This window comes from Poromitra crassiceps, assembly GCF_964638095.1.
Source record: "Poromitra crassiceps genome assembly, chromosome: 30".
NCBI classification, from domain to species: domain Eukaryota; kingdom Metazoa; phylum Chordata; class Actinopteri; order Beryciformes; family Melamphaidae; genus Poromitra; species Poromitra crassiceps.
In genome coordinates, this window is record NC_139652.1 from 11246161 (window position 1) to 11272719 (window position 26559).

At 43.5% G+C, this 26559-nt stretch overlaps 1 protein-coding gene across 1 annotated transcript; it reads right to left on the reverse strand.

Annotated features, from left to right (window-relative positions):
• Positions 1-2129: 2129 nt before the first annotated feature.
• On the reverse strand, positions 2130-20313 carry LOC310800590 (neuroplastin-like; the record flags this gene model as incomplete). Its single annotated transcript, XM_083663213.1, has 9 exons — positions 2130-2229; positions 2889-2965; positions 3540-3561; positions 7288-7561; positions 8895-9028; positions 12226-12320; positions 13043-13217; positions 15787-16143; positions 20223-20313. 8 exons carry the CDS (start codon positions 20311-20313, stop codon positions 2905-2907), a joined length of 1209 nt encoding a protein of 402 aa, XP_083519339.1. The 3' UTR covers positions 2130-2229; positions 2889-2904.
• Between the last annotated feature and the right edge of the window lie 6246 nt (positions 20314-26559).

Sequence of the window (26559 nt, forward strand, 5' to 3'; positions counted from 1 at the left end):
ATTACAAGCTGTCATTATTCTAATTCACTTATCAAACAAATAAGTTGTGGGAAATGTTGCCCAATCCCTGAATCACTGAAAGAGCTTGGCCTGCATAAATGAACCAAGTCCTGATTTTAAATTGTACCGGTCAACGGTGCCGCCGGCCGGCAGGCCCCCGATAGACACTGCCCCCCTTTGGTGCACTGCTGCAATTTATTTGGCAGCAATTATCTGTTGTGTGCTGCCACTGCTGTTGATGGCTTCATTGTTAGGATGATGTCATCATTCCTACTGTGATGTCATAGATCACTCACTGATGATGTCATAACACAAGTTGATGTCATGTCCGGGACCTATAAAGGTTCGGTTCTGCAGGTCCTCTGCAGTTGTTCATAGACTAATCTCAAGACAACCTTCTGCAACAGTTCCCATCTTTCGAACCTTGCAGACTCAGCTATCAAGTGCTACAGCGTTCCTAGTTATCGAGATTCCAATTTACCAAGTGTGTCTTGGCCATCAAGTATCCGCACCTAAATCCACATGTCTCACAGCAACCCTAACATTCATTGAGGCAGAACCAGACTGGATAATGTCTGGAGCAGTTATTTCATAACTTACAGTATGCTATGCCTGTGTAAAACTATAAAATGGCTAAAAATCTATGTAAGATCATCAGTAAGTGTCGATATTGTCATTGCTTCGCAAGTAGAGCTTGAAAATGGTTTACTGTCCAAATGGACCAAGGTCAATTATGAACACTGTGAACCTAATTTCATATTGGACTGTGTGCAGGTGATACTTACACCACAATCACACATGTAGCGACTAGATGTGATGACTGATGGATGTTTAACCCTTCACAAACACTTAACTGTTATTTTGTGGTATTCCTATTTGTTCTGAAGCAGAAAATGCAGCTACCTGCAGGAAATAACCCTGGGTTTCTTTCACAGTCACCTTTTCACATTTTTCACATGTAATCTCACTGGAGGCGCACAGTAACATCACAGATATTCTATGTGGGCGGAAGTTGTTAAATTCATCAGCAGAGCTACTTTTTACCATAGGGTCTCCATTGTGAACTAGTCAAAATCCCACTAGATGGTGCTGTTTTCCTTACACAATATTTCTTATAATCATTGATGTCTGTGTGCGTGCATGCGCGCAGTTTCGTTCATGCAGAGACACTCAACTTGACCAATAAACGTTGTTTTTGAGATATTTATTCTTAAAAATGACTTGGGATCTTAGGATTGCTTTACATGTGTCAGTCCTGACGTGAGCTGTCTCTTGATGCGTCCCACGTCAGCTATAGAGAATTCATGCAGCTGTGTAGTATGTCGTCAACGCTCTAAGGTGATCCTATACTAGTTTAAAGCTTTGTCACAGAGAAATCAAAAGCTGCTATGTTTTTCAATATATGATATGAATAATAATTGCATAGGATAATAGCCATGCTATACAATACACATAATTTAAAAAACAATGTTAGAATGATTTGAGTACAGATTTCCTAAAGTAGGTTTATACAATTTTCCCCCCACTTTTCTCAACAATTAAGTGCATCATACAGCATGAATATATTCTTTATATTAATGGTGATTTCATACAGTTAATAGTGATTTAATACATACAGTACATACATACAGTAAAATAAACCTCAATCAAATGTAGAGGGACATTGCAAAGCCCTTAAAATTTAATAATATATATATAATCTGATAAAATGATAAAGTACCAACTTATAAAACGGTATGCAGCAGAATGATAAAACTGTACACAACTGTCATACCAGATTATGGTGGCATTTTCTTTTACATTGCCAAGTTTTGTTTTCCCCTAGAACACACGGCACAGATTATCTACATGAAGCCACTCTCTGAGAAAAATAACAAAAAGCCATTTCTGTATCAAACAGAAGGTCAAGATCTTGCATGCATTACTTCAGAATTAGTAAAAAAAAAAAAAAAAAAAAAAAAGTTAAATTAGCAGATAAGAGGGAGGAGGAAATCATGAATGTCAACAATTGCATGCAGCAACAATGGTTATAATGTGAATATTTCCATAATGGTTTGAGTCTCTCTTGACCTCTCACCCTCACACAATAAAGTCATAAGGCATGCCTCACACAGTACAGCCATTTAGCTCCTCCACAACCATACTTTAATGGCAGATGAATCTTATTAAGAATAGCTAGGAATTCCCTTCTTGTTTACCTTCATATGGTCAAAACATATGTAATGTTACCTGCAAATACAGACAAATCAACTCATTAGGGCAGTTAATACTGTAACAACTCATTGGTTATTTTGAGCTTTCAGTGGTAATCTTTTCTTTCTTTCTGATTCCCCCCCATTTATTCCCCAATTGTACTTCGCCAATTCCCCCTGCTGCTCCGGTCGCTGCCCCACCCCCTCTGCTGATCTGGGGAGAGCTGTGGACACACACATGCTTCCTCCGATACATGTGCAGTTGCCAGCCGTTTCTTTTCACCTGACAGCGGGGAGCTTCATCGGCAGGAGGTACCACGTGGGAGGATCACGGCGCTATTCCCACCAGTTCCCTTCCGCCCCGAAACAGGCGCCCTGACCGACCAGAGGAGGCGCTAGTGCAGCGACCAGGACACATACCCTCATTCCCGGCTTCCCACCCGCAGACACAGCCAATCGTGCCTGTATGGACGCCCGACCAAGCCGGAGGTAACACGGGGTCGCAAACCTGCGACCCTCATGTTGGTATAGGCAGGGAATCTACCGCTACAGTACCCGGACGCCCACTGGTAATTTCATATTTAGTACATAATCTCTTCATTTGTGGCCAAAGGCTATTAACAAAATATTCAGCATAAACTTGACACTGGATTCACAGTTCATTTGTTTTTCCCAGAAGAGGGATTAAACACTCACTTAGTAGACAGTCAACTCAGTTTGTGTTCCTCTGGCGGAGGTTCTTGTCTTTGTGGTTGTTGGTTGAATTGGTTTTCCTTTAAGAAGTAAAAGATAAAATCAGGTCTAGTCTCGAGTGAAAGATTTGTATACTCAGTAGCTGAGCACATGAACATACAGTGAGTTCTACTTTTCACAGTGGTGGACAACACCATACCTGGGTCGAATTAGTATTTGCAAATAATTTCTCCGTTTTTTGTTCTAACCTACTTAGAGAATCATGGTGGGGGTTTACCTCATTAGGTCCATTTAGATGGTAGGAGGCAAGTTCATCACAGGGAAGAATATTGATTCATCACTATCGTTCCATGTGAAAAATCAGCCAGAGCCATTGTCACATGGCTCTTCGAGGATTTTGTCTTTATCAATTGTTTTCATTTCAAAGAAGAAAAGCAATAGTCATCATTGCAATGACAGACACATAGTAGTATCATATGGCTCTCCAAGGATTGTAGTTATTTGCGAATGCTGCGCGACCCAGATTTGGATTCTACATTGAGCTATAGACTCTATAGACTGTCGAGAGTAGATATATGTTTATGGGCTAGAAGAAAACACACACGACCAAGCTAAGCAGCGATAAGGTGGTGACTGTAATGTATTTGTACTTACACTGGTCCTGGTGGTTCATCATCTGAGGCAACAAGGGAAGATATGGAGAAATGAAGACCAAAAAATAAACCGCAGGAAAGTTGCACACGTTGATGAATTGAAGTTTTTTTTTTTGTTAACAGAGAGAGCATGAGGAATGTCAACATGTTACAGTGGCTGTGCGGCTGAGACATGGAGCACTTGACCTCCAGGCGTTTCTAGGATGACTTTAATTCAACTCTACTGTCGTTGGTGTGGGCATCTGCGGAAGAGCATGACTATGTGCAGATTGTAGACATGGGATGGAGAGACATGGGTGAGAAGGCCGAACAGTGAGTAGGCCATATGGTGTTGCATTTGGCACGAGGTCGCTCAACAGACACACAGAAGGCAGTCAAAACCAGCACAACACCACATTAAAACGCATGAGTGAGGAGACAATCGTGTAACAGGCAAAGGTTCAGTTTCAAAAGACTTTGTGCATGCAGAGACAAGCACCGCACACAAAAGATCTGTTCACTCAAACAGATGACTGAAAAGCAGCTCTATCGATATCAGCCTTCTAGCTCTAGAATAGTAAAGTCCTTGACTCTGTGTAGAAATAGTGACAGTAGAAATGATTGGTCAACACGGTACTTTAAATTCATTCTAGTAACATGCAAGCCACTTGAGAACTGCAGAAATGCTGTTTTGATGCAACTATATGGAACAGTGTTGTAGTCAAGTCACTATATTTCGAGTCCAAGTCGACTCTCGAGTCCCGAGTCAGTCCGAGTCACCGAAGAAGAGTCCGAGTCGATTCCACATTATCTGAGTCCGGAGATGACAGAACATGAACATGAATCCACATGTAGGTGGAACACACGTGCCTGCCCTTTTTACGAAATTGAATAATGGCACAGTATTAATATAGCTATCAGCTATCAATATCTTATACCAAATGATTAGGGCCTATTACAAAAGAAATGAACAAAAAACAAAAAAAAACAGTCTTTATCAATTAACAAGTCCTTGTCCAAGTCCTTTTCAACTTCCGAGTCCAGATGCGTGAATGCTCGAGTCCAAGTTCAAGTCCGGGTCATCAGTGCTCAAGTCCAAGTCGAGTCACAAGTCTTGAAAATGAGTCCACGACTCGGACTCGACTACAACTCTGATATGGAACCAATATTGGTGGTGAGGGGGAGGAGGAGGGATCTAAAACCTAGCAAAAATAGTTGCTCAACATGTTGAATTGCATGTGACACTCAGGTAAAACATAGGTGAGAGAAGTTTGTGCGTGTGGGTAATGTGCTGTGAACTGGAAGGAGATGAGACTGGATGCTTACTGAAATTCATGAGGCATGCAAAGTCTCTCACTTACCACAAACATGGTTTAGGTTATGCGATTTGGGAAAGGGGGGGGAGATGGGACATATCACAACAATCTGTTAAAATATTCAATACCAATGCTAACCTGATTTCAAGAATTATAACCATATGTTGAGTAAGGATTCTGGTGTATAACTGCTCTACAACTGCAATACTGCACCATGCTACTGAAAGGCTATGAGGACTCCCCCCCCCTGATTTCCCCCCCATTTTTCTCCCCAATTGTACTTGGCCAATTGATCCCCTGTTGCCCTGGTCTCTGCAGCCCCTCTGCTGATCTGGGCAGAGCCATGCTTCTGATCTGGGCAGAGCCATGCTTCTGATCTGGGCAGAGCCATGCTTCCTCCGACACATGCGCAGTTGCCAGCCGCTTCTTTTCACCTGACAGCGTGGAGCTTCACCCGCAGGACGTAGCACATGGGAGGATCACGCTATTCCCACCGGTTCTCTTCCGTCCCGAACAGGCGCCCCGACTGACCAGAGGAGGCGCTAGTGCAGCGGCCAGGACACATACCCGTAATCAGGCTTCCCACCCGCAGACACAGCCAATTGTGCCTGTATGGACGCCCGACTGGGCCAGCGGGAACACGGGGGTGCGAACCCGCGACCCTCGTGTTGGTAGGTTAGGGAATCTACCGCTACACAGCCCAGACGCCCGGCTATTTTTACTAGGATTTTTACTGTAAGATTGGTTATAATAATAGTGATAATAATGAGTAATATTTCACTTTGGTGTAATATACTGTAGACCTACAAGTAGCTTATGTCGTATATCAAAATAAACAGATAGCCTACCTTTTATTCAGAATTGTGTACTGTATTCCATTGAAATGCTTACTACTCTAGTTAGTTTATACTGCAGAACTACTATTTTAACTGTGGCCCCGAAGTGAATTAAGACCCCGGAAACCCACTTTACATGTGGGAAAGGCTTGCTGAAAACTATTTATGTTATGTTATTACAATGTGACATAGCTCATTAAAGCCTACCAATTCAGCAAGATTCTACGTTTCACCATGGGATGAATAGCAATGACAGTTTATTCCACCTATATTTAACATCAGTAGTTTATAATAGTCATCACCGCTGCTGGCCATTTGGGTGCCCTAAGCGCAATTTGTTTCGTGGTGCCCCCCTCGTCCAGAGAAAAACTCACAAATGCAATCATATCAATGCAATCAATTGCAATGTATACTGGTTGCCACCTGTGGTGAGGGGTAGGGGTTAATAGTTGTGTTTTTGTTATTTATGTGTTTGTTTCCATGTCAAAGCAATAAAAAAAATTATAACAAAAAAACAAATGCAATCATATATACATATATATATATGTATATATATATAGTTATTTAGTTAGTTATTTATATTAATTATCAGCATTGATGTTACTGTACTGTGTTTAAATTTAAGTTCACTACTTACTAGTTTAAGTAAATTTTTAGTTTATTAAGTGTGTGTAAAAAAAGTGAGTGATTTGCAGGTTCGGGAAACTCAGACAGAGTGAGAGCTCTTCCCGGTGCACAATCTTTGGTTTTGGAATCTGCGGCAGAGTGAGAGGTCTGTCTGCTCTCCGCTCCTGCTGTTCTGTGAGATCTTTGGCTGCTCTCTTTCCTCAGTCTAGCGGCATCACATGTCGTTTTAAATGAGGAGATCCACAACTTTCTTTTAAGGGGGCACCGTGGCCAGTTCAAAACAGGGGATGCCAAACTGTCCATGTGGAGAGTTCATTTTAGAAGGGGCATTACAGCGAAACTGCGGGGCATCCACATCACTGGCAGTTGTGAACCTGCTGCTGCACAGTTGAATCCAAACCGGCAACATGTCACATGTGACAACATCAAAATTGCGCTTGAGAGGAAAGGTCACCATAAATACAAGTAATGCATAATTTATGATATAGCCGGACTCTTGGAAATGAAGTAGTTAGCATTATTAGATCATCCCTGGATAGCATAGGCAGCTTGTATACCTAACGATGTCTCTCATGGCTATGTTTGCGGGGAGCTCGGGGACAGGGCAAAGTCCCTTGAAACCCATAAGTAATTGAAAACCGACCATCTCTTGCAACGCTGCTGTATCATATTTCCCATGAATATTAAATGGGTGAAATTGTCCTGACAAGGTGTGACCTACTGCAACAGCGTCTGCCTGTTGGGTCAATGTCGTCACACTGAATTATTGAGTGCCCGGCACATCATAGTGTCAGGTGACCGAGTTAGTGTCGCCTGCAAAGGAATGACATAAGCAGACACCGAAAAAAACCGACACAGTCCCTCACTACCCAAAGCAGCACTCACTAGGCTCTGGATGCAAAATTCACAGGAGAGAGATCCATACTCTTTAAGTAATGTCTAACTGATTGGAAGACAAAAACAAGGATGAAACGCCACTGCCGGGACTCACCGTCTCCTATATCCTCTGGCTTCTTGCGCTTCTCGTAAACGACGATGATGACGATCAGGGTGATGATCTCGGCCAAAACCCCCAGGAGAGGCCAGAGGGGCGCCAAGTAGCTGCGCACCCTCAGCACGGAGACCACGGAGGAGGTGCCGATAATGTTGGTGGCGTTGCACTGGTACTCGCCAGGATCCGAACCCAGGTCCAGGTTGGCAATATGGAGCTCGGTGTAGTTGTCTTTGTTAGTGATGAAGAAGCGCCCGGATGAGTTATCAATATCCTGTAAAGGAAAAAGGAAATCCACAGAGGAGAAGGAGGTTGATGGTGGACGCGTCATGTAGGAATATGACTATGTCTAAAAGGACAGTGGTTACAGTATGTTTACATTAGTGTCCTCTAGAGAGAGAGAGTGGCGTCAGCGGAGGACCAAAATGCGAGACTCATTGGCTAATGAGACTCATTAGCCAATGAACAGCCAGGAATGGGTCTCGCGCTACTTTTGCATGCTAAAATAAAGCTGATAATGTACAATTTGATTCAAGCGATGAAAAACCCTTTCAGAGTACAACACAAACTGTCTATTTTGCTGCAACTCGACAGTGCTGCTTAATCCAGGACCTTGCTTCCTGGAACTCTTGAGAGTAAAAAACTGGTCCATTGGAGTGAATGGAGATGTCGGGACTCTTCTATCTACGCGGCTCTGGTTTACATGTACAACTAACCCGGTTACTGGCCATACTCCAGTTAAAGTCTTATTTGAGTTCAGCGGTTTACATGCATCCATTGGTATCCTGCGATGGAAAGTCCCTGTTGCCATCAATAAACCAATTTTAGAAATATTCCTGTCCACCTGCGATTGATATAATGGTCTGTCAGCAAGTTTGTGTGAACAAGCGCAAAGCATGGTGCTTTTCCCCCCTCCCCCCGCAAATCCCCCTAGCCACTAATCCTGCCCACCCCTCGAATCCCGAATCTCTAGCACCTTCCAATCTCTATCTATCCCTATCCCTATCTATCCCTATCTATCCCTATCTACAGCCCTTTAACCAATAAACCCACTAAACGTCCATGACTGAGTGACTGTCCTGACTTTTCCACCTTATGAAGATGTGACTGCCAGCTACCCGCTTTGACTGGGCGATAGGTTACTGCTAATGCAGGGGAAAGACATGATCATTCCAATAGTTATAATGAGGTACAGCTCACGGCCATGTTTTCTGTGGTCATCAAAATGTACCCGCTGTGTCCGAGTTTGTGCAAAAACCAAAAGTGAATTCTCAAAATTGAAGCATCAGCTTATACCTAGGTTATTCTAATTGAATTAGGACGTTCATATGCATCAACTCAAAGCCAGGTTGAGTAAGAACAGAATTCTCTGCGTACGTTTTCCAATCTTGTTCTAATAAGCGTTACTTGTTTATTGACCACAGTGAAGCAAAGAACGAAGGGTTCGGTGTTTTGAACCATCTCCATACAGTACAGTACAGTACAGTACATGGCTTCCACACGTATACGATATCACTGCATCCCGCCAATTTAAACAGCACCCAAATCTGCATAAAGCCTTTTCCCAAAAAGCCCGTGGATGTTGGGCGATGGGAGTGAGAACATACCATGGAAACACCGCTGTCCAGCTTGCGCCAGGTCCAAAGGGGGTAAGGATAGCCCACAGACTTACAGTAGAGTACAGCGCGCTGGCCCTCATTCTTATTCTCACTGCGCTTGTGGCCTGTGATGTCAGGAGCAGCTAAAACAAGGAAGCAACGTTATTACATGTTAACCAGAATACAGTGCCACAGGTTTACTGCGTGTGCAATAATGTATGTATGTATGTATGTGTGTGTGTGTGTGTGTGTGTGTGTGTGTGTGTGTGTGTGTGTGTGTGTGTGTGTATGTATCTATGTATGTATGTATGTATGTATTAGGGCATTCACGACTAGTGAATTTTACTAGTCGACTAGTCGTCGCTAAAGGTAGTCGACTAGTCGTTTTTATTTATTTTTTTAATTAAAAAAAAATATATCTTTAAGAAAGAACATGAGGTATTTACACGACATACATGGACTATCATATCCCATATCCCCCACAAAGAACATCAAAACACAACAAAACAAAACAAGAAAACTGCATAAGATACACAATAATCCAAGAACAAACAAGACTATTGGACAAACAACCAAACAAAAACAATGCATTCAGCTCCTATCCTGATAAGCCTAATGACACTGGGGTAAAAAGTTCTTAAAGTCAAACTCTGTATGTGGTTGCCATATTTTGGGGATGTCTAAGAATCTGCCTTTGCTCTTGTAGTAAATGTTATCCAACGTATGGTAGCTTGAGAGTTCATTCCACCAGTGAACTACAGCTGGGGGATTGGATGCTTTCCAATTGAAAGCTATGCATTTCCTAGCTGCCAACAGGGCAAGATCTATGTATTTACTTTGAATGCATTGTTTTTGTTTGGTTGTTTGTCCAATAGTCAATAGTCTTGTTTGTTCTTGGATTATTGTGTATCTTATGCAGTTTTCTTGTTTTGTTTTGTTGTGTTTTGATGTTCTTTGTGGGGGATATGGGATATGATAGTCCATGTATGTCATGTAAATACCTCATGTTCTTTCTTAAAGATTAAAAAAATATATATATATATATATATATATATATATATATATATATATATATATATTTTTTTTTTAGACTAGTCGACTACTAAGCACAGTGTCGACTAGTGGTTTTACTAGTCGACTAGTCGACTAGTCTGTGAATGCCCTAGTATGTATGTATGTATGTATGTATGTATGTATGTATGTACTATGTATGCATGCACCAATGCATATATTATGTTGAATGCAGGGAAAATATATACTGTATGTGTAATTTGTACTTTGAATTCATCTTGTCAAGAAGAATCTGATCATAAACTATAGCCACTCACATTTATTGCAATCGATCTATTTTTTTTTTTATCTTTTTCTTTTTTACTTTACTTAAAAGGCAATGCTGGTGGAAAAAGTGCTGTGTCAGCGTTTGCAGGCACTGAACAGCTGCGGTGCATCAGTGAGATCATAAATGCTCTGCATTTCCGCTCATCCACTAAATGAAGGTAATTCCAGCTAAGTCTTTTAGGCACGATCAGAGGGGAAGCCTGACTAACTACTGTGTGAACAGAACAGCAGGAGGAAGATGATGGAATCAACATTCATCTGGCTAACATCACTCAGCCACTGGCAGGAGATGCTCACACTACTGCAATTATACAAATAGAAAATCCAATGTTGTATATTAGTACATGTAATATTCCATTCATTCGTCATCTCGTCATCCGAAAGTATACAGTATAAGGAACAGGTGGCAGAATACAGTATTCATTGTCAGGCATCAATACTGCATGTAAACGGAATAGACTACCGTACTTGCACAACTCCACTACTTCCTGAAATGAGTAGGGCACACTGGTTTCCTGTCCTACACTATAGACCAAATCAGCGGGGATGTTTACATTTACTTCCGGTTACCCCTGGCGTCCACACATCATAATGGCGGTGAACGGCACAAACTGACGTGTTGAAGACAAAAACAGACAAAGAAGACAAAAATGGTTCGTTCGTGTTGTGTTGTTGGTTAATATCATTCATAACAACACTTTCACTAACAGTGGAGACCAGACTAGCTAATTTACCTGTTGGACCAGACCAGACCAGAGTAGACTTGAAGCTAAATTAAATTAACGTGGCGTCAGTGGCTCTGTAGCTAACGAGTCTGCAAAAAAACTGCGAGTTTGACAGTTGTAAACAAACGTTATTAGCTAGCTAACACTACATAAAACAAACACAGAAGAAAGGCTAGATACGTCGGACAAGCATGTTTACCAACCGTTTGAAGATTTAAATTGAAAGTAGTTGGCCGAAAACAACGAGAGGGTTTGACAGCATTTATTTGACAACACGCAAATTTAAACCTGCCGCCTTCCCCAAGTGGTACGCGGAAGTAATGTTGTTTACATGGTGACGTCACGCTGATTTGGTCTATTGGATGAACTGATTCATGTCAGGTGTGCCTGATTGCTGCAGTCACAACAACAGTGATCAGGCACACCTGACATTAATCAGTTCATCCAATAGTGTAGGACAGGAAACCAGCATGCCCTACTCATTTCAGGAAGTAGTGGAGTTGTGCAAGTAGTCTATTGGATCCAATTCTGGACAATTCCGGACACCCACGTCATTTCCGGTCCGAACCGCAGAAGCCTTAAATCCCACTTTGGGCGACAGTCACTTTGTGCAGATTAAGTATATGAATATAAACGACACGGACGAAAGTAAGTGTCAAGCAATTGCGTACGTATTTTTTATCTGAAAAATAGGTGCGCTATGAGTCATTTACTGTACAGGGGCTGTAAGAACATCAAGTTACAATTGAAGGTAAAAACGATATTCAACTTGAAAAAAGACAGATGGAGGATCGTTCATTTATGAGAAACTTAAGCGAAAACAATACATGATGAAATATATCGGTACACGATTGTAATTCCTTGGTCGTTGCTGTCCGGAATTGGATATAATTGGAGAGTACTGTAAATCCGCTTGGTTGTAAATCTTTCTGCCCGACAGAAGTGCCCTATAAAATAAAAGCAAGCACTACCAAAATCCAATTTCCTCCATAGCATGTGTGGCAACAAAAAAGGCTGGGGCCAGGTTTTACCATGGAGACATAATCCCTGGCCATCGGACAGAGAAGACACCATCTGCTGCCACTGAGCTGGGCCAGTGGATAGATGGAGGTGTCAAGGACGGTCGGGTTGTCCCTGAGCAGCCAGTAGAGCCGTTTCAAACCACAGGTCGTCACATGACAGGGCTGCTGGTCATTCTTACTAGTGACATCTCTAATATGGCCTTGAAACCGAGAGAAAAGGAGGAAAGGGCCAGTAGCTTACAAATCAACACATACCTTTAATTTCTATGGTGGCGTTGGCTGGGGGAGTGTTGTCGAAGGTGTAGACACACATGTACGACGCGGCGTCGTCTCCTCTTGGTTTGTTCAGCCTGAAACGGCAACAAACACACCTCAAGTAAACCCATGCACGCCTCTGAACAACCAGTTATTCCCAATTTCATTTGATGATATATTTTCTCTCTGACCCAAGTCTGAGAACATTTTTTATTGTTATATTATGATTTTGTAACCTTGCAAGGGGACTGGGATTCGCAAGATCACGATCATACGAGAAATCCATCCTGCCACACTGCCAGATATGCGTTTGAATCTGTTCCTGCAGTGGTGCCGGACCAATCGGTGTCGAGGCAAATACGGGCGGGATTTAGTTGTGACGACAGGGAGAAGTGACCAAGTCTGTGATAGACAGATGGTTCATCCAATCACCTGCCAGGTATTTTTTGAAAGCGTCTGCCCTTTTAAAAACAGTTTCCGAAGACGAGTTCCCAGACGTTGTAACAAACCATCTGGCGTGTCAGGTGAAAGACTTTGTCCAGAATGCTACGACTATCTCTCTATTGTGCAGTAGGTAGAGCGATAACGGTGACATTATGTTCAAAATAGTCATTCTTCCACATTTCCTATTTTGTTAACTTCTCGTAAATTAAATAAATGGTGAAGTTTAATAAGTCATCACTTTGCTAGGGAGCCACCAGAACCCCCCCCCCCCCCCTCAAGGACCCCTAGTGGTCCCCAGACCCCACATTGAGAACCACTGCTCTAAACCCCTCTCACAGACATACGAGGTTTCCCCGATGACTCCAACCTGTACTCGGTGTTCGTGTTCTTGTTCTTGGTGCGCGTGTCCACGATCTCCTCCCCGTTCTTCATCCAGTAGCTCTCGTCGAGGCCGCTGTGAGCGCTGGTTAGGTTGCACTGCAGGGTGAAGGGGGCGCTGTGGGAGTCCGAGGGCAGGGTGACGTGGTCGGAGGAGGTGATGGACGGCTCTGCAAGACACGCATAGATCAGCTGTGAAAGATATATAATGTGTGCTACAACAACCCACAAAGGGTTCATACAGAAACCAAGGCCAACCGTACTTTACACACTATAGAAAAGGAATACAATAAATGTATACGATTAGTAGTAGTGGCATAAAGAGAAGTCTTACCAAACATCTTATCGTTCTACCACTGAAAATAAAGTGATGGCTGATGGCAATAGTACAGCTGAAAAATATGAATCTTCAAATACGAATTGCATAGTTGCTTCAACTGTTTCAGAATGTATACAACAAATCTGGCACCTGGTCAAGGTCCATCTGCCTCTGCTCTGAGCTGAAATTTAGAGCTGAGATTTAACCGCATAGTAAAACCACAATGAAGCTCAAATACTCTACAGTTACATACTCTATAGTCTCGCTGGCCAGCCTCCTCTCCCTTCTGTCCGAGGAGTCTGGCGCCACGGAAACAGGCAACAGGGATAAACCCTCCCCTGCTCTACAGCTGCTCTCCCATTGGAGCGACTGTTTCGGTGGCACCCGGATGTCCGCTCCCGGCTTATTACAAGCTCTGTCATTGGCTCAGGACCATGTCAATCAGAGCGGCTTCCGCTCCCTCCTCCCTGTGTGTCGCTGTAAACAGTGCCCTGCCGCCTCAGTGAAAACAACAACGCTAACTAGCTAGCAAGCTAACGGCAGAAACCTACACGCTAGCTCGTTGCTACACGCTGAAAACGGCAAGTTGGATTGTTGAAAACTATTTTCCAAGGGCACTGCCGCTAAGCGCCGCCCATCGCAATCCCACTGTGGAGACCTGCGTCGCCAGACTCCTCGGATGGAAGGGAGAGGAGGCTGGCCAGCGAGACTACATACTCTACAGTTACATGCACTCCCATCCCATTAAAACACAACAGACTGTCTGAAATCCTCTACTGCAGGAGTTTTCAAAGTCTGAGACTGTGGGCCTCCCCCAGGCAAAGCTTGGATAAAGGAGCCCCCTCGCTCAATACCTGGATGCCTATATAGGGATCGTAATTATTAGTTTGACCCCCATAGACAATCAACAAGCCAAGATAGCCTGATATTGCTGTTTGACATATATTCAGACTACTACACCAAATAGATTAAAATGTCTGTCTGAGTCTTTATTATTTTATTATTTATTATTATTTATTTTACTCTGGGAAAGTGGGGAAAAACTGTCAAATTCCCCCAAACTACTGTATCTCTGAAGTATCTCGTTAACTAAATCACACACATTTAGCCAACGAGATCACCTTTGGCTTTTAATAATTAATGTCATATTTTTTTCACTTCCATTCACTGAGCCTCCCCTGAAACTGCTTGGAGCCCCGCCTCCCACGTTGAAAACATGTGCTCTACTGGATTAGCTTACTTCAATAAAGGCCTCAATTGGTCAATCGCAGTGTTCACGAGCTGCAACACTGCTCGCCAAACACACGCAGTCTGTTGAGTTGTCAATGTTTTGTTTGTTTTTTTGTTTTTGTAAATAAAGTTTTTATTTATTGAGTTGTCAATGTTTACACCTACTCTTTATTTCCATCTAGGCGTTGTGCTTCTCCAATCTTGGCAATCTTGAGAAATGCTTATATAATACATTGATTGCGTACTGTAGGCGGATGAGCAACTGACACATTTTGATCATTAACAGGAGTTCTTAGTCAGATGTGCTATGAACGAGAGTTGGCGAATAAATAACGGCATTATTTTGTGCCTCTAAGTGTTAGTTCGACATTTTCGACATTTCAAAATGCAGAAATAAAAGGAGAATAGACTACATTTCAATGAGATGTAACACATAGTGGTGCACATAACACACAAGACAGGGAGGATAAGGAAAGAAACACTAAATACGATGATATTAAAATCAAGGAAATTAAAAACATGAAAGAAAAAAGGAAACTAATATGTTGAACAGCCTACAGATGAGATAGAGGGAAAATAGATGAGACTAGATGACGGTATAGTTCTTCATTTTCCAGGTCTGTGGGGGAGGACGGCGTCTAAGGAGGACACTAGTGGACTGCTGGACACTGTGGAGGGAGGTCTGTGGGGGAGGATGGCGTCTAAGGAGGACACTAGTGGACTGCTGGAGACTGTGGAGGGAGGTCTGTGGGGGAGGACGGTGTTTAAGGAGGACACTAGTGGACTGCTGGAGACTGTGGAGGGAGGTCTGTGGGGGAGGATGGCGTTTAAGGAGGACACTAGTGGACTGCTGGACACTGTGGAGGGAGGTCTGTGGGGGAGGACGGCGTTTAAGGAGGACACTAGTGGACTGCTGGACACTGTGGAGGGAGGTCTGTGGGGGAGGACGGCGTTTAAGGAGGACACTAGTGGACTGCTGGACACTGTGGAGGGAGGTCTGTGGGGGAGGACGGCGTTTAAGGAGGACACTAGTGGACTGCTGGACACTGTGGAGGGAGGTCTGTGGGGGAGGATGGCATTTAAGGAGGACACTAGTGGACTGCTGGACACTGTGGAGGGAGGCTGAATCACACAGGGACTGGAGGTCTGCTTGCTATGCCGGGGGATGTCCCTCCACACGGACCACTCACTCTGCAGCACCATCACAGTGGCCTGAGCACGGATCCAGGTGGTGGCTGGATTCTGGTGCGGGTCGTTGCGTCGCGGGTCATTGCTGGCTCGACATTCGTAGGTGCCGGTGTCGTCCAGGGCCAGACGAGTGACGCCCAGCACGCCCACGGCGTTGGCGCCGTAGGCCGCGTTGATGGACACCCGCTGCTTCCGGGCGCCATCCCACAGCTGCCGGAAGGAGTCGGCTCGGTTGATGTCAGAGTACCACCACTGGATCTCCGGCGTGGGGTTGCCCACCACGTCGCAGTACAGCTCAAAGGTGTCTCCCGTCAGCTTTGTCTCAGACAGAGGAGACCTCACGAAGCCCGCCGGTGTGGCTAACAGACGGTGTGCTAACAGACGAGCCCCAAAGAGGAGAACAGGGAACAGGTGTCGGATGGAAAGGCAAGAAAATAAAAGGAGAAATAAAATAAAATAAACAGTTAGGGAAACAAAAGGAAATAAAAGATTAGTTCAAATAAAATGATAAAGACAGACAAATTATATTAAAATGGAAGCAAAGTAAAGCAAAATAAAGATGAGAAAAAGAAATTAAAATATTCTTTCGCACTAGTTTATACATCATGAAATAGGCTTGCGTTGCATGATGTCAAACAGAATACTGTCGATACCAATTGTCAACAACTGTCAGATCAACAGTTTGGTTAGAGGAGAGAAATGACCTCAACTCTTTATTCTTATTCTTCTGCAGGGACGACCCCGTCAGGACGCCCCCTGCAGGCACGACCCTGTCACGACGCCCTCACTCACTTTTGTCTAATTAAGTCGACACCATATCAAATTTGGATCTGGCCTACGCAGTGCTCACATGCAAAAGTCCTCCAACTGACCTTGTCATTTTCATGGCAATTCATGATCACGTACCGAGTAAAAACATCACCACCAGTGCTCAGAACTGCTCGTTTATATGATTACTCAACGACTGAACACAGTTGCGTTTCATTCAGTGGGAAAAGTCTACCGTTACTGGACTGAAAATGTCTATTGCAAGTAAGAAAAGTGCAACACTTGAACGCAGCTCTCGAGAGAAGGGGGGGATGTAGCCGTTAAGCCTGGTCTATAGGCTCTGTGGAGCCGCCCGTGAGTCTGAGAGGAGATTTATAGAAGCTGCAGCTCTGGGTCTCTGGGGGGAGCGTGTGGGCGCACGGCGAGAGCCCCCCATCGGTTTCCATAGAAGCACTCAACGCCGGCAACCATGAGGGAGAGCCAAGCAGCCACACCACCAGACAAATCACCACAAGAAGAAAAACACATTTAACTGACATCACCCTCCTGCTTTCATCAGGTCTGGCCATACTGTGCCAACAGCAGTTGCCTTCATGTAGGTTGCCTTTTCTGCAAAGGAAGCAACTGGAAGTGAAAACATCACTCTCAACACCTACGCTGTCAACATCAACGTGCTGCGAGACAGACGATCCCACCACACACTGATGTGTCAAAACACTCCCAGCAGGCCCCTCCACATGTCGGAGAAACGTCTCGCACCTCGAGTAGATGACACGTGGGTTTTTCTATGTTGTTATGTGTTATGTAAGGGGTTTTGTGGGTTGAAGAGGCCATTCAAAAAGATTTGAAAGTTCTACCTCAGAAATTGGTACTAGAAGGAGCCAATCGCCAACTTCAATGTTTCAGTTTCAGTTACTTTCAATTGAAATCCACCTTTCAGATGCATCCGGCCAGAGGTTAGCTAACGTAGCCTGGAAGAGTAGTAGCCTAATAATGGTGTTCAAGCTAGAAAATAGGAGCATTTTTAAAGTTAATGATAATATCACTCAGGATAATAATGAAAGGTAAGTTAGGCTTTTCAGGTTCACAAAGGCAAATCACTGGTTCACCAACTAAATATATTGCCGTACTTTCTGATGTAGGTACAAGTCTAGCTAACGTCAGATACCGGTAACCTACAATAATCATGATTGTTTCCTAACAGATTATTCTGTTATTTCTCTTTATCTACTGATGAATCTGTGGATGAAGTGTTCACTGGTCACCATCTGACCCAAAACTGTTGTGGCACACGAGTTAGCCGATTGAACGTTGAATGAATATTCCATCAGAAGCCGTGTGCAACCAAGTTGTGCGGCTTCGCCTTTCTATTTAATTAGTATTTTTAATGACAGATTAAGAGCAGCAGAGACACAGAACAGCAGAGATCAGGAACGAGCCAGATGAACAGAGGAGAACGTTGTGTAGAAAATAGAGACAGGAGGAGAAACAGACAATGAGGGTTGAGAGAAGAAAGGAAGCTGTCCAATCCATCGTCCTGCATGTACATGTGTAGGATGTAAACTACTACTACACAAACACGTGTAGAGAAATATGCAATTTCCAATTTCCCATTCCAATCCCAATATCCAATTTCCCATTGAAACTGGGGTTAGACCATTGTAAACAGTCAGATAGACTAAACCTTTTTTTTTTATCCTATTTCTATTTGTCCTAGGGTTTTGATATTTTGCATTCAAAGGACCATGAGGCTGTGGACTTGTTTAACTATAAAAATCGATTTCACTTGATAACCAGCTGGGATGTCAAATAAAAAATTGAGGACTGTTATTGATTATTTATTTAAAAATGCCACAGGACCCTGCTCTCCCAACAGGCGGCACCTTTTGAACGGTACAGGCACATCATAGGATAAAACCATCTCTACTTGTATTTTTCCTATTCACTCACAAATAATCTTTTATACCGTTCTAACCAACCAACCAGGAACTCAATTCTCCCATATATAAATGTCTCCTCCCATGTGTTTGGTTGCTCGGTACACACATCGATATCTTGCATTGTGACCAAATAACATCCCTCATACATTGCATTTGCATTCATTGCGGTGTCTAAACTTTCCACTTTATTCAACCCGTCACAAAAGTGGTGAAAAGTTTGAGGACACTTGAAGAGGGCCAGTGTGCCTGCCTGTCTAACCCTATCTGTATTAAAGTGTGGCACATACACGGTTGGTTTGCCATTTGAAAGAAGGCTTGAAAACCAGTGGAGCGGAAAAGAAAAGATCCCGCTGTCTTAGCTATCTGTCAGATACAAAGAGATACAATTTAACCACTACTGCTCCTTTCTTCCACCTGAGCACTGAGTGAGGAAGAGGTGCTATAGTGGGTGTGCAATACGTGGAGGACACTTCTTATGCATTTCTATAGGGTCAATTCTAACTTGGGACAAAAATGAATGAATTGTCACTCACTCCCACACACAAACAACGATAATAAATAGTTGCAAAGTGATGCATGCAAGCTGATCTGCATACACACAGCTAACAGGAGGGATAGGCAGCTCACACCAGTGTGCTGCCTCACTATGCTTGGTAGAGATGAGGTTCATGAGCAGAGGGTCCTTTGGGCCAAGTAGAATCGTGGTGACGAATCAATGTCCTTCTGCGCTGCAGTTACATCTCAGCAAAGAGTGAACACGTTCACTCTTGCAAGAGGACATTATAGCCGTGGATCCCAGCGCAGCATCTCTTGGCTGCTCTAAAAATAGAAGCATGCAGCAAAATGGACTGGTGCTATTTCCAGTGCTGCACATCTAAGGTCTTCCATCTAATTGTGTTATGCTCGGTTAAAAGGGTCTGGCTTGGCTTGATGCTGCAGAGCATTATCTCGCCCTGTAGGAGTTATAGAGACTGATACACTGCTGGCCTGCTGAATTCCTCTCATATTATTGCACTGCATGGACTACCAAGCAGGACAGGTTGACTGTGTGTGTGTGTGTGTGTGTGTGTGTGTGTGTGTGTGTGTGTGTGTGTGTGTGTGTGTGTGTGTGTGCGTGTGTGCGTGTGCGTGTGTGCGTGTGCGTGTGTGCGTGTGCGTGTGTGTGTTCTGGTCAACATAAAGAATTTGAACTTCAGATTACACACGATAGGCTACACGATTTTCCACCACCCTTTCCAATATGAGCAGAACTTGTCCTTGCTGAATGAACCGCTCATGTGTCTAGTCTAGTCGGTATTCAGCTCCACACTTCAAAGGACGTTTTAGGGACATCACACAGTAGCCTACAGGCCTCCGTGTATAAGCCCATTTCAGCCAAACGAATACCGATTCTACACTGTTGTTGATGATGTATTAACCCTTATTTTTAAGCGTGCCGTCCTATAAGCAAAACGACTATTCGGTTGATAGGCTACCCGGCATGTAACGTTATTTATTTTAGAGTAGCGCTATTCCATGCTGGATAGGATATTTACTAGGCTATCACTATCAGGCTCGAGTGCTGGGGATATTATGGATAGCCTTATAAATATAGAGGAAGCTTAAAATGACCAGTTTGAGAAAACACACACACCTAAATGAAATACCCTTACGGCGGAAATTCAAGAGATCCCCAAAACGCATCATGTATTTAGCGTGTATTTCTTTCTACAAGGCGTGCACATTCCTACCGTTCTGGGACGAAACGGACTGCAGCATCAGTGCTCCAAATATCGCCACCGACAAGGACATTATTGCAGTTCTTCGCTTGCCAGGTATCATCTTGGATTGGAAGATGGAAGATGCGCCGGTGAAAGTGCTAAGGTGACCTGAGCGGGTTGTGGTGCGGGCCGGGGTGGGACTGCGAGCGAGCAGCCGATCGAGGCTGGCACTCCAATCGGGTCAGGCGGAAAGCGTCGCTAGGTAGACTGGGGACTAGCTGGCTACCTGTGCAGCTCTCTGCTGTCTGTCAGCCCGGTGCAGCAGCAGCAGGGAAGGAAGGAACCACCTTTTTTCCTCCATCTAATCTTAAATCCCGCGAGATCTTAGAAGAGCGCAGAGACCAGAAGATAGACAGTCCTCCTGACTAAAGTGGGGCACTATGCGAATGTGGAATGGTCAAGTGGATATCATGCCAGCCATACTACACTGTCTGTGCTGAATGCTTAACCGGCCGTAAAGGCCAAACTGTGTTGTAGGTCAAGTTAGACGGGCAGCTGACTAAGCCCTGGCCCCTGACCCCAACAGACCTTGGCCTGGGGCTTTAAGCAGACTTTTAATCCTATTTCAGGTTGACATGCCTACAGTAGTGTGACACCTGCGACACTGTGCTAGGGTCTCTTGCCAAAGGACCTGAATAATGTTACTGTGTCACCCAAAGTCACAATGAGTGGCCCCGTAACAGCTATGTGCTGGTGTGGATGACTAATATTAGGTCTTTTGGCTTTGTAATTGATGTCAGGCTGCCAGCTGATCTCCAGGTTTCTGTGTCGTCGTGACATGAGCCACTATCACACATAGTTCCCAGTAGGCATAACTTACTGTTGCAGCTGTGGATGTGATGCATTTGGATGACTGTGTACTTGTGCGGTCAATGTTGTGCCTTTTGTCACAATCGTCATCATCATAAGTAAAAGGGAGCAAGTGGGCAATCTCTGCAATTTTTGTCCCGGAGGTGATGTCACCCAACTGGAAGTACACTGATGATGTCATAGGCATTGGTGACATCAATTATGTCACAATGTGACATCACTGATGTCATAAGAACAATTGTGATGTCATGATGAGTGATGCAAAGTTGTGATGTCATAAGAACAAGGGAGTCCGCACAGCGGTCGAGCTGCAGGGCGGGCAAGGCCGGGCAGCAGCCGAGCCTAGGAATTAGCCGAGCCTAGGAATCCCAACATAAATGGGAACTTGGGCTCTGTTTCTCTCTCTCTGTCCCACTGCGACGTCATAAATCCCACTGTCACATCATCCATGATCTCATAAATCCACTGTGACATCATCAGTGATGTCATAAATCCCACTGTGACATCATCAGTGATGTCATAAATCCTACTGTGACATCATCCGTGATATCATAAATCCCACTGTGACATCATCAGTGATGTCATAAATCCCTGATCCCACTGTGACATCATCAGTGATGTCCTAAATCCCACTGATGACATAAATTTGACATCATCAGTGATGCTGGTCTCATAGGCCACACAGCAGCCGAGTTGCGGGCAAGGCCGCGCAGCGGCCGAGCTGCAAATGCAAGCTGCAGGGCCAGCTTGGCGAGCTGCAGGGGCCTGGGAATCGCGCGCGAGATTCCGTTATATAAAAGGGAGCAAGTGGGCAGTTTCTTTCAAGTGGGCACTGTTTGTTTACATTTTTGTCATTGCATGACTGATGATGTCATAGGCACTGATGATGTCATAGGCATTGTGACATCATCGGTAATGTCACTCGAGCAATTGTGGTTTTTCGTTACACACTTGTGCATTGTGACATCACTGATGATGTCATAGACATTGACATCATTGTGATGTCATCAGTGATGCAAAGTTGATCAACTGTGCACTGCGCATGCCAATAGAGCAGGTGAGGCCATGCAGCAGCCAAGCTACAGAGCTCGAGCTGCATAAGCAAGCTGCAGGGCCAGCTCGGCGAGCCGCAGGGAGTGCGAGGCCACGCAGTTGCCGAGCTAGCGAGCCCGCACCGCGGCGAGCCTAGAAATCCAGTGCCCGTAGCGCGCGATATGCCGTGTTTAATATTCTCATATTTTTGACTGTAGTAGCCTAGGCTGTGCGGCACACAAAAAATGCACAAGGTCACGGCGTTGTGCAATTTCTTTCTCGCTGTAATTACTCTATTTCGATCCCCCATTGCATTGCCTAAAATCGCATATGAAGGGACGTGTTAATAAAGCCTGTTATTATCATTAGATCATCATCATCAACCTTTATTTTACCAGGCAAGTTAGTTAAGAACAAATTCTTATTTACAATAACGACTTGGCAGCAGGCAAGAGGCACATTACCTTCTGCTTCCGCTGCACAGACAGAGGTGTGAGTTTCATATCACACGGTGCACATGCAAACCTGATGCAAGCGTAGAAAATGTATCTCTCCTCGTGACGTGAGATAAAACTGATGTTGTTTTACAAACTATTGCCCAATATGTCTTCTACCATGTTTTAAAAAAAAAATTGAGAAACTTTAAAATAATTTTGAATCATCTAAATAACCATAATATTCTATGTATGCACATCAATATGGATTCCACAAGAATCAATCAACAGATACAGCACTACTAAATCTGGTTGATAAAATCTATTCTGCCTTAAATAACAATTGTGCTCTGGGCATCTTCTTAGATTTATCCAAAGCTTTCGATATAGTGAACCATGACATATTAGCCAACTTGCTAAATTATCCAAATATGGTTTTCTTTAATGTGCAAATTGTGCATACAAATGGTTATTAAATTCTAATCATAATAAGAATGTGAGTGTGTGTGTGTGTGTGTGTGTGTGTGTGTGTGTGTGTGTGTGTGTGTGTGTGTGTGTGTGTGTGTGTGTGTGTGTGTGTGTGTGTGTGTGTGTGTGTGAGAGAGAGAGAGAGAGAGAGAGAAAGAGATAATTTTGATATTCACATTCATAAGTTCTCACATCATATTCTACAAGTTCCTTCATATATAGGACTATGTATAATACTGTATGTCTAAGCAGGTGTGTCTAGCCTATATTGTGTAGGCTATATGTAGCCTATGTAGCCCATAGGCTATTGTAGCCAGGCCTACTACATATACTGTATATCTGTGTATTTACATGCTTTTAGTTGCTTCTGGATGGTAAAGCACTTTCTTTTAACTTGACTTGACTTGACATGACATGACTTGTGGTCGAAGTGCTTGCTTCAGTAGCCTATCAAGAATTTGAATGTTGAGACCCTGATAAAGAAATAGGTATTCTGCTTGGTATAACTTCCAGTCTTAAACTAATATTTTGCTCTGTGCTTTAGTGGAAGAAATAAATTAGAATAGGCCTATATGTCACAAAATGATACAGGAACTGGTGGACTGGTGAAGCTGGCACACATTTCCAGAAGGTTTACCTTAAAAGGTAAAGTTGCTAAATGTAATGTCTAGTCGGAAGGAAGCCCATAAAGAATGAATATGCATATTGTAGACTATACAAATATCGACAGAAAGAAAGAAAAAGAGCAGGCAGGAAGGAGAGCGCTTCCTTTCAAAGAATCTCTCACGCCTTCAAGTACATTTCCCCCCACACCAGATACTTTTGGTTCCATTTCTAATTCTGGTGAGTAGCCTATGAATTGTATTAATTACATGGAGCATGAAAGGGTGTTTAATAAGGGTGTTTAATATATGGTTTGTCTAATCACTGTAGCAGACTTGAGTTTTTTCTAATAGCGTACTCTTTAAACTATATATAAGATATTTTATTTAATCTGCAGGCCAGAGTGAGAGATTGAGGTTGAGGCTGCAGTTGTAACTGATGTTTGTAAGCATTCAACATTGTTAAAACGGAGAAAAAGATTTGTTACAAGATTAGACCATAGGGCAAATATTATGAAACCTATAATATGCGCTCCTTTCTAGCATCCCTCGCTGCCTCACACGCTGCGCGTGCTCACCCGTTCAATTGGCAGCGCTCATTTCTACGTATCGTGCTCACGCAGATTCTGCAGTGCTTGACACAAATATGATTTCTACTTCTCATATCTCAGTGATGAATAACCACTAATAACTTGTTATATTTAAAAAAAAACATCAACACCTGCAGCTATGGATGAGTATAGTGTAAGTTAATTGAAAATGAAATTGTAATCCCATTTCCCCCCCCCCACTTAAGCATGCATTATTTTGGTCAAAAAATATATCAGTAATCTAATTGGTATTTTCATGTACTCAATTAGTTTTGCCACTTTGCTGCGGTACTGCTGCAGTACTGCCACATCGGTAAAAGTGGGGGCTTTTAAACTAGGGTATTGGCGCCTTCAGGGCCAAAACCCTAGGCTCGCCTGCTGCGCGGGCGTGGCCTCGCCTGCTCTATTGGCATGCGCAGTGCATAGTAGCTCAACTTCGCATCACTGATGACATCACTGTCGCTGATGATGTCACAATGCCCATGACATCATCAGCGCCTATGACATGTCATAAGATGCTTTTGGTCAATAATGATGTCACCGATGACATCACTGATGATGTCATAGACATTGTGACATCATCAGTGGGACACAAATTTAAACAAACATTGCCCACTTGCTTTGAAACAAATGTTGCCCACTTGTTCCCTTCTTTATATAAAGGATCTTTTCTTTGTTGTTTACAAAAGGACACCCTCACTGCTGCCACAGCAGAAAATGTGGCAGTAAGATGGTCAAATTAGATGAGTAACATCTGTAGCCTACTGGTCTGCAGAATTCACACCCACTATAGGGGTGCCATGGCACTAGTCCGATACCTCACGAGTCCGACACCTCACGAGTCCGAAAAAAGAGGCATTGGACAGGGGATCATGTCTATGTTCCCCGGGTTCTATATTCCCCGTTTTTCACTAACCCTAAACCTAACCTCCCCCAGACCCTAACCCAAAACCTAACCTCTCCCACCCCCACGCCTAAACCTAACCTCCCCCAGACCCTAACCCAAAACCTAACCTCTCCCACCCCCACGAACCCAAAACCTAACCTCTCCCACCCCCACGCCTAAACCTAACCTCCCCCAGACCCTAACCCAAAACCATGAGCTGTCGGTCTCGTGAGGTGTCGGACTAGGGGGCAGTCCCCACTATAGGTCCATCTACACAGCCAATACTAATTAAATTGTTATTGAAAAAGCCATTTGAACTTCTATTTCAAACATGCCTCACCATGGTCAGTAGGCCTATTCAAATGTTCATTCAAAATCGAAAATTGAAATGTGATAAAAACGATTGCAAATTTATATTTTTGCAAATGTGTGCAACATTTTAGTCATTTAAATTCAATTAAATTCCAGTGCATTAACATTTTCAAGTTAAACTATATATGATCGCTGTCTGTAACTAACACTAAGGTCTATAGTGTCAGTTCTAACATTATTTATGGGCAATATCTTTCAACACCATACAGAGCATTCTGCTGCCACCTGTTGTACAAAGCTGCAAGGTTGACTGCAAGGTTGACCCGTGGAAGAAATTACAGTATGTTCTCTCTAGTAGCCCACTCTTCTTCTTATTAGTATGTTTAGTAGTATGTTTTTGTGGTTTCTGTAGCAAGTGTGTTTTTTTATGAGGTGGGGTTGCTAGCATGGCCGTAACTAGCTATGAGGACGGGGAGGTCCGGACCTCCCCTAATATTTCAGAGGAAAAAAAATATATATATATATTTTTTTTTATAAAACAATCTGCATGGAAAAGCATGAAAAACACGGGATCGCTTTTATTTTGAAACGAAAGGCAGGTCAGGCAGGAAGTCATCTGACGCCGCGTCCGCGGTAACTTGATTCCGAGAGAGCAGCAGCATGGTGGTGAGTGATGACTGTCTGTCTGCCTGGCGAGATAATTGAAGGTGAGCGAGCTGCGAGACAGTGAGCGAGTGAACGACAGACAGTGAGTGACACTGACAGATTTTTTAGCAACAACCAAGAAAGTAAGTGTCTAGTCTGTCTCTTAAGTAATGTTACCTGTGTGACACGTTGGGATGCTACTGGCTAATCATGCATGATGCCAATTGCCAAGCTCCCGAAGTCAGGTATGCAGGTGGCTATGCATGGTTTCAGTTTCATGACCCAATAAGTAACAAAAAGAGGTGGTGTAAAGTTAAAAACAACATAATATATTTTATTTGATTTTTCAATCGTTCCTATTAGGAATAAATAAATGTCCCTCTGTATGTTTTTTTTATTATCGATGATGACTTTGTGTGTTGTGTACGGCTTGGGTTGTGTACCTGTGTTTGTAGGTGTCATTTTGATATGAATTTGGCTAAAACAGTTTGTGTTTGTTAGTTACAATTATGTTGACAGGAGAGCTGA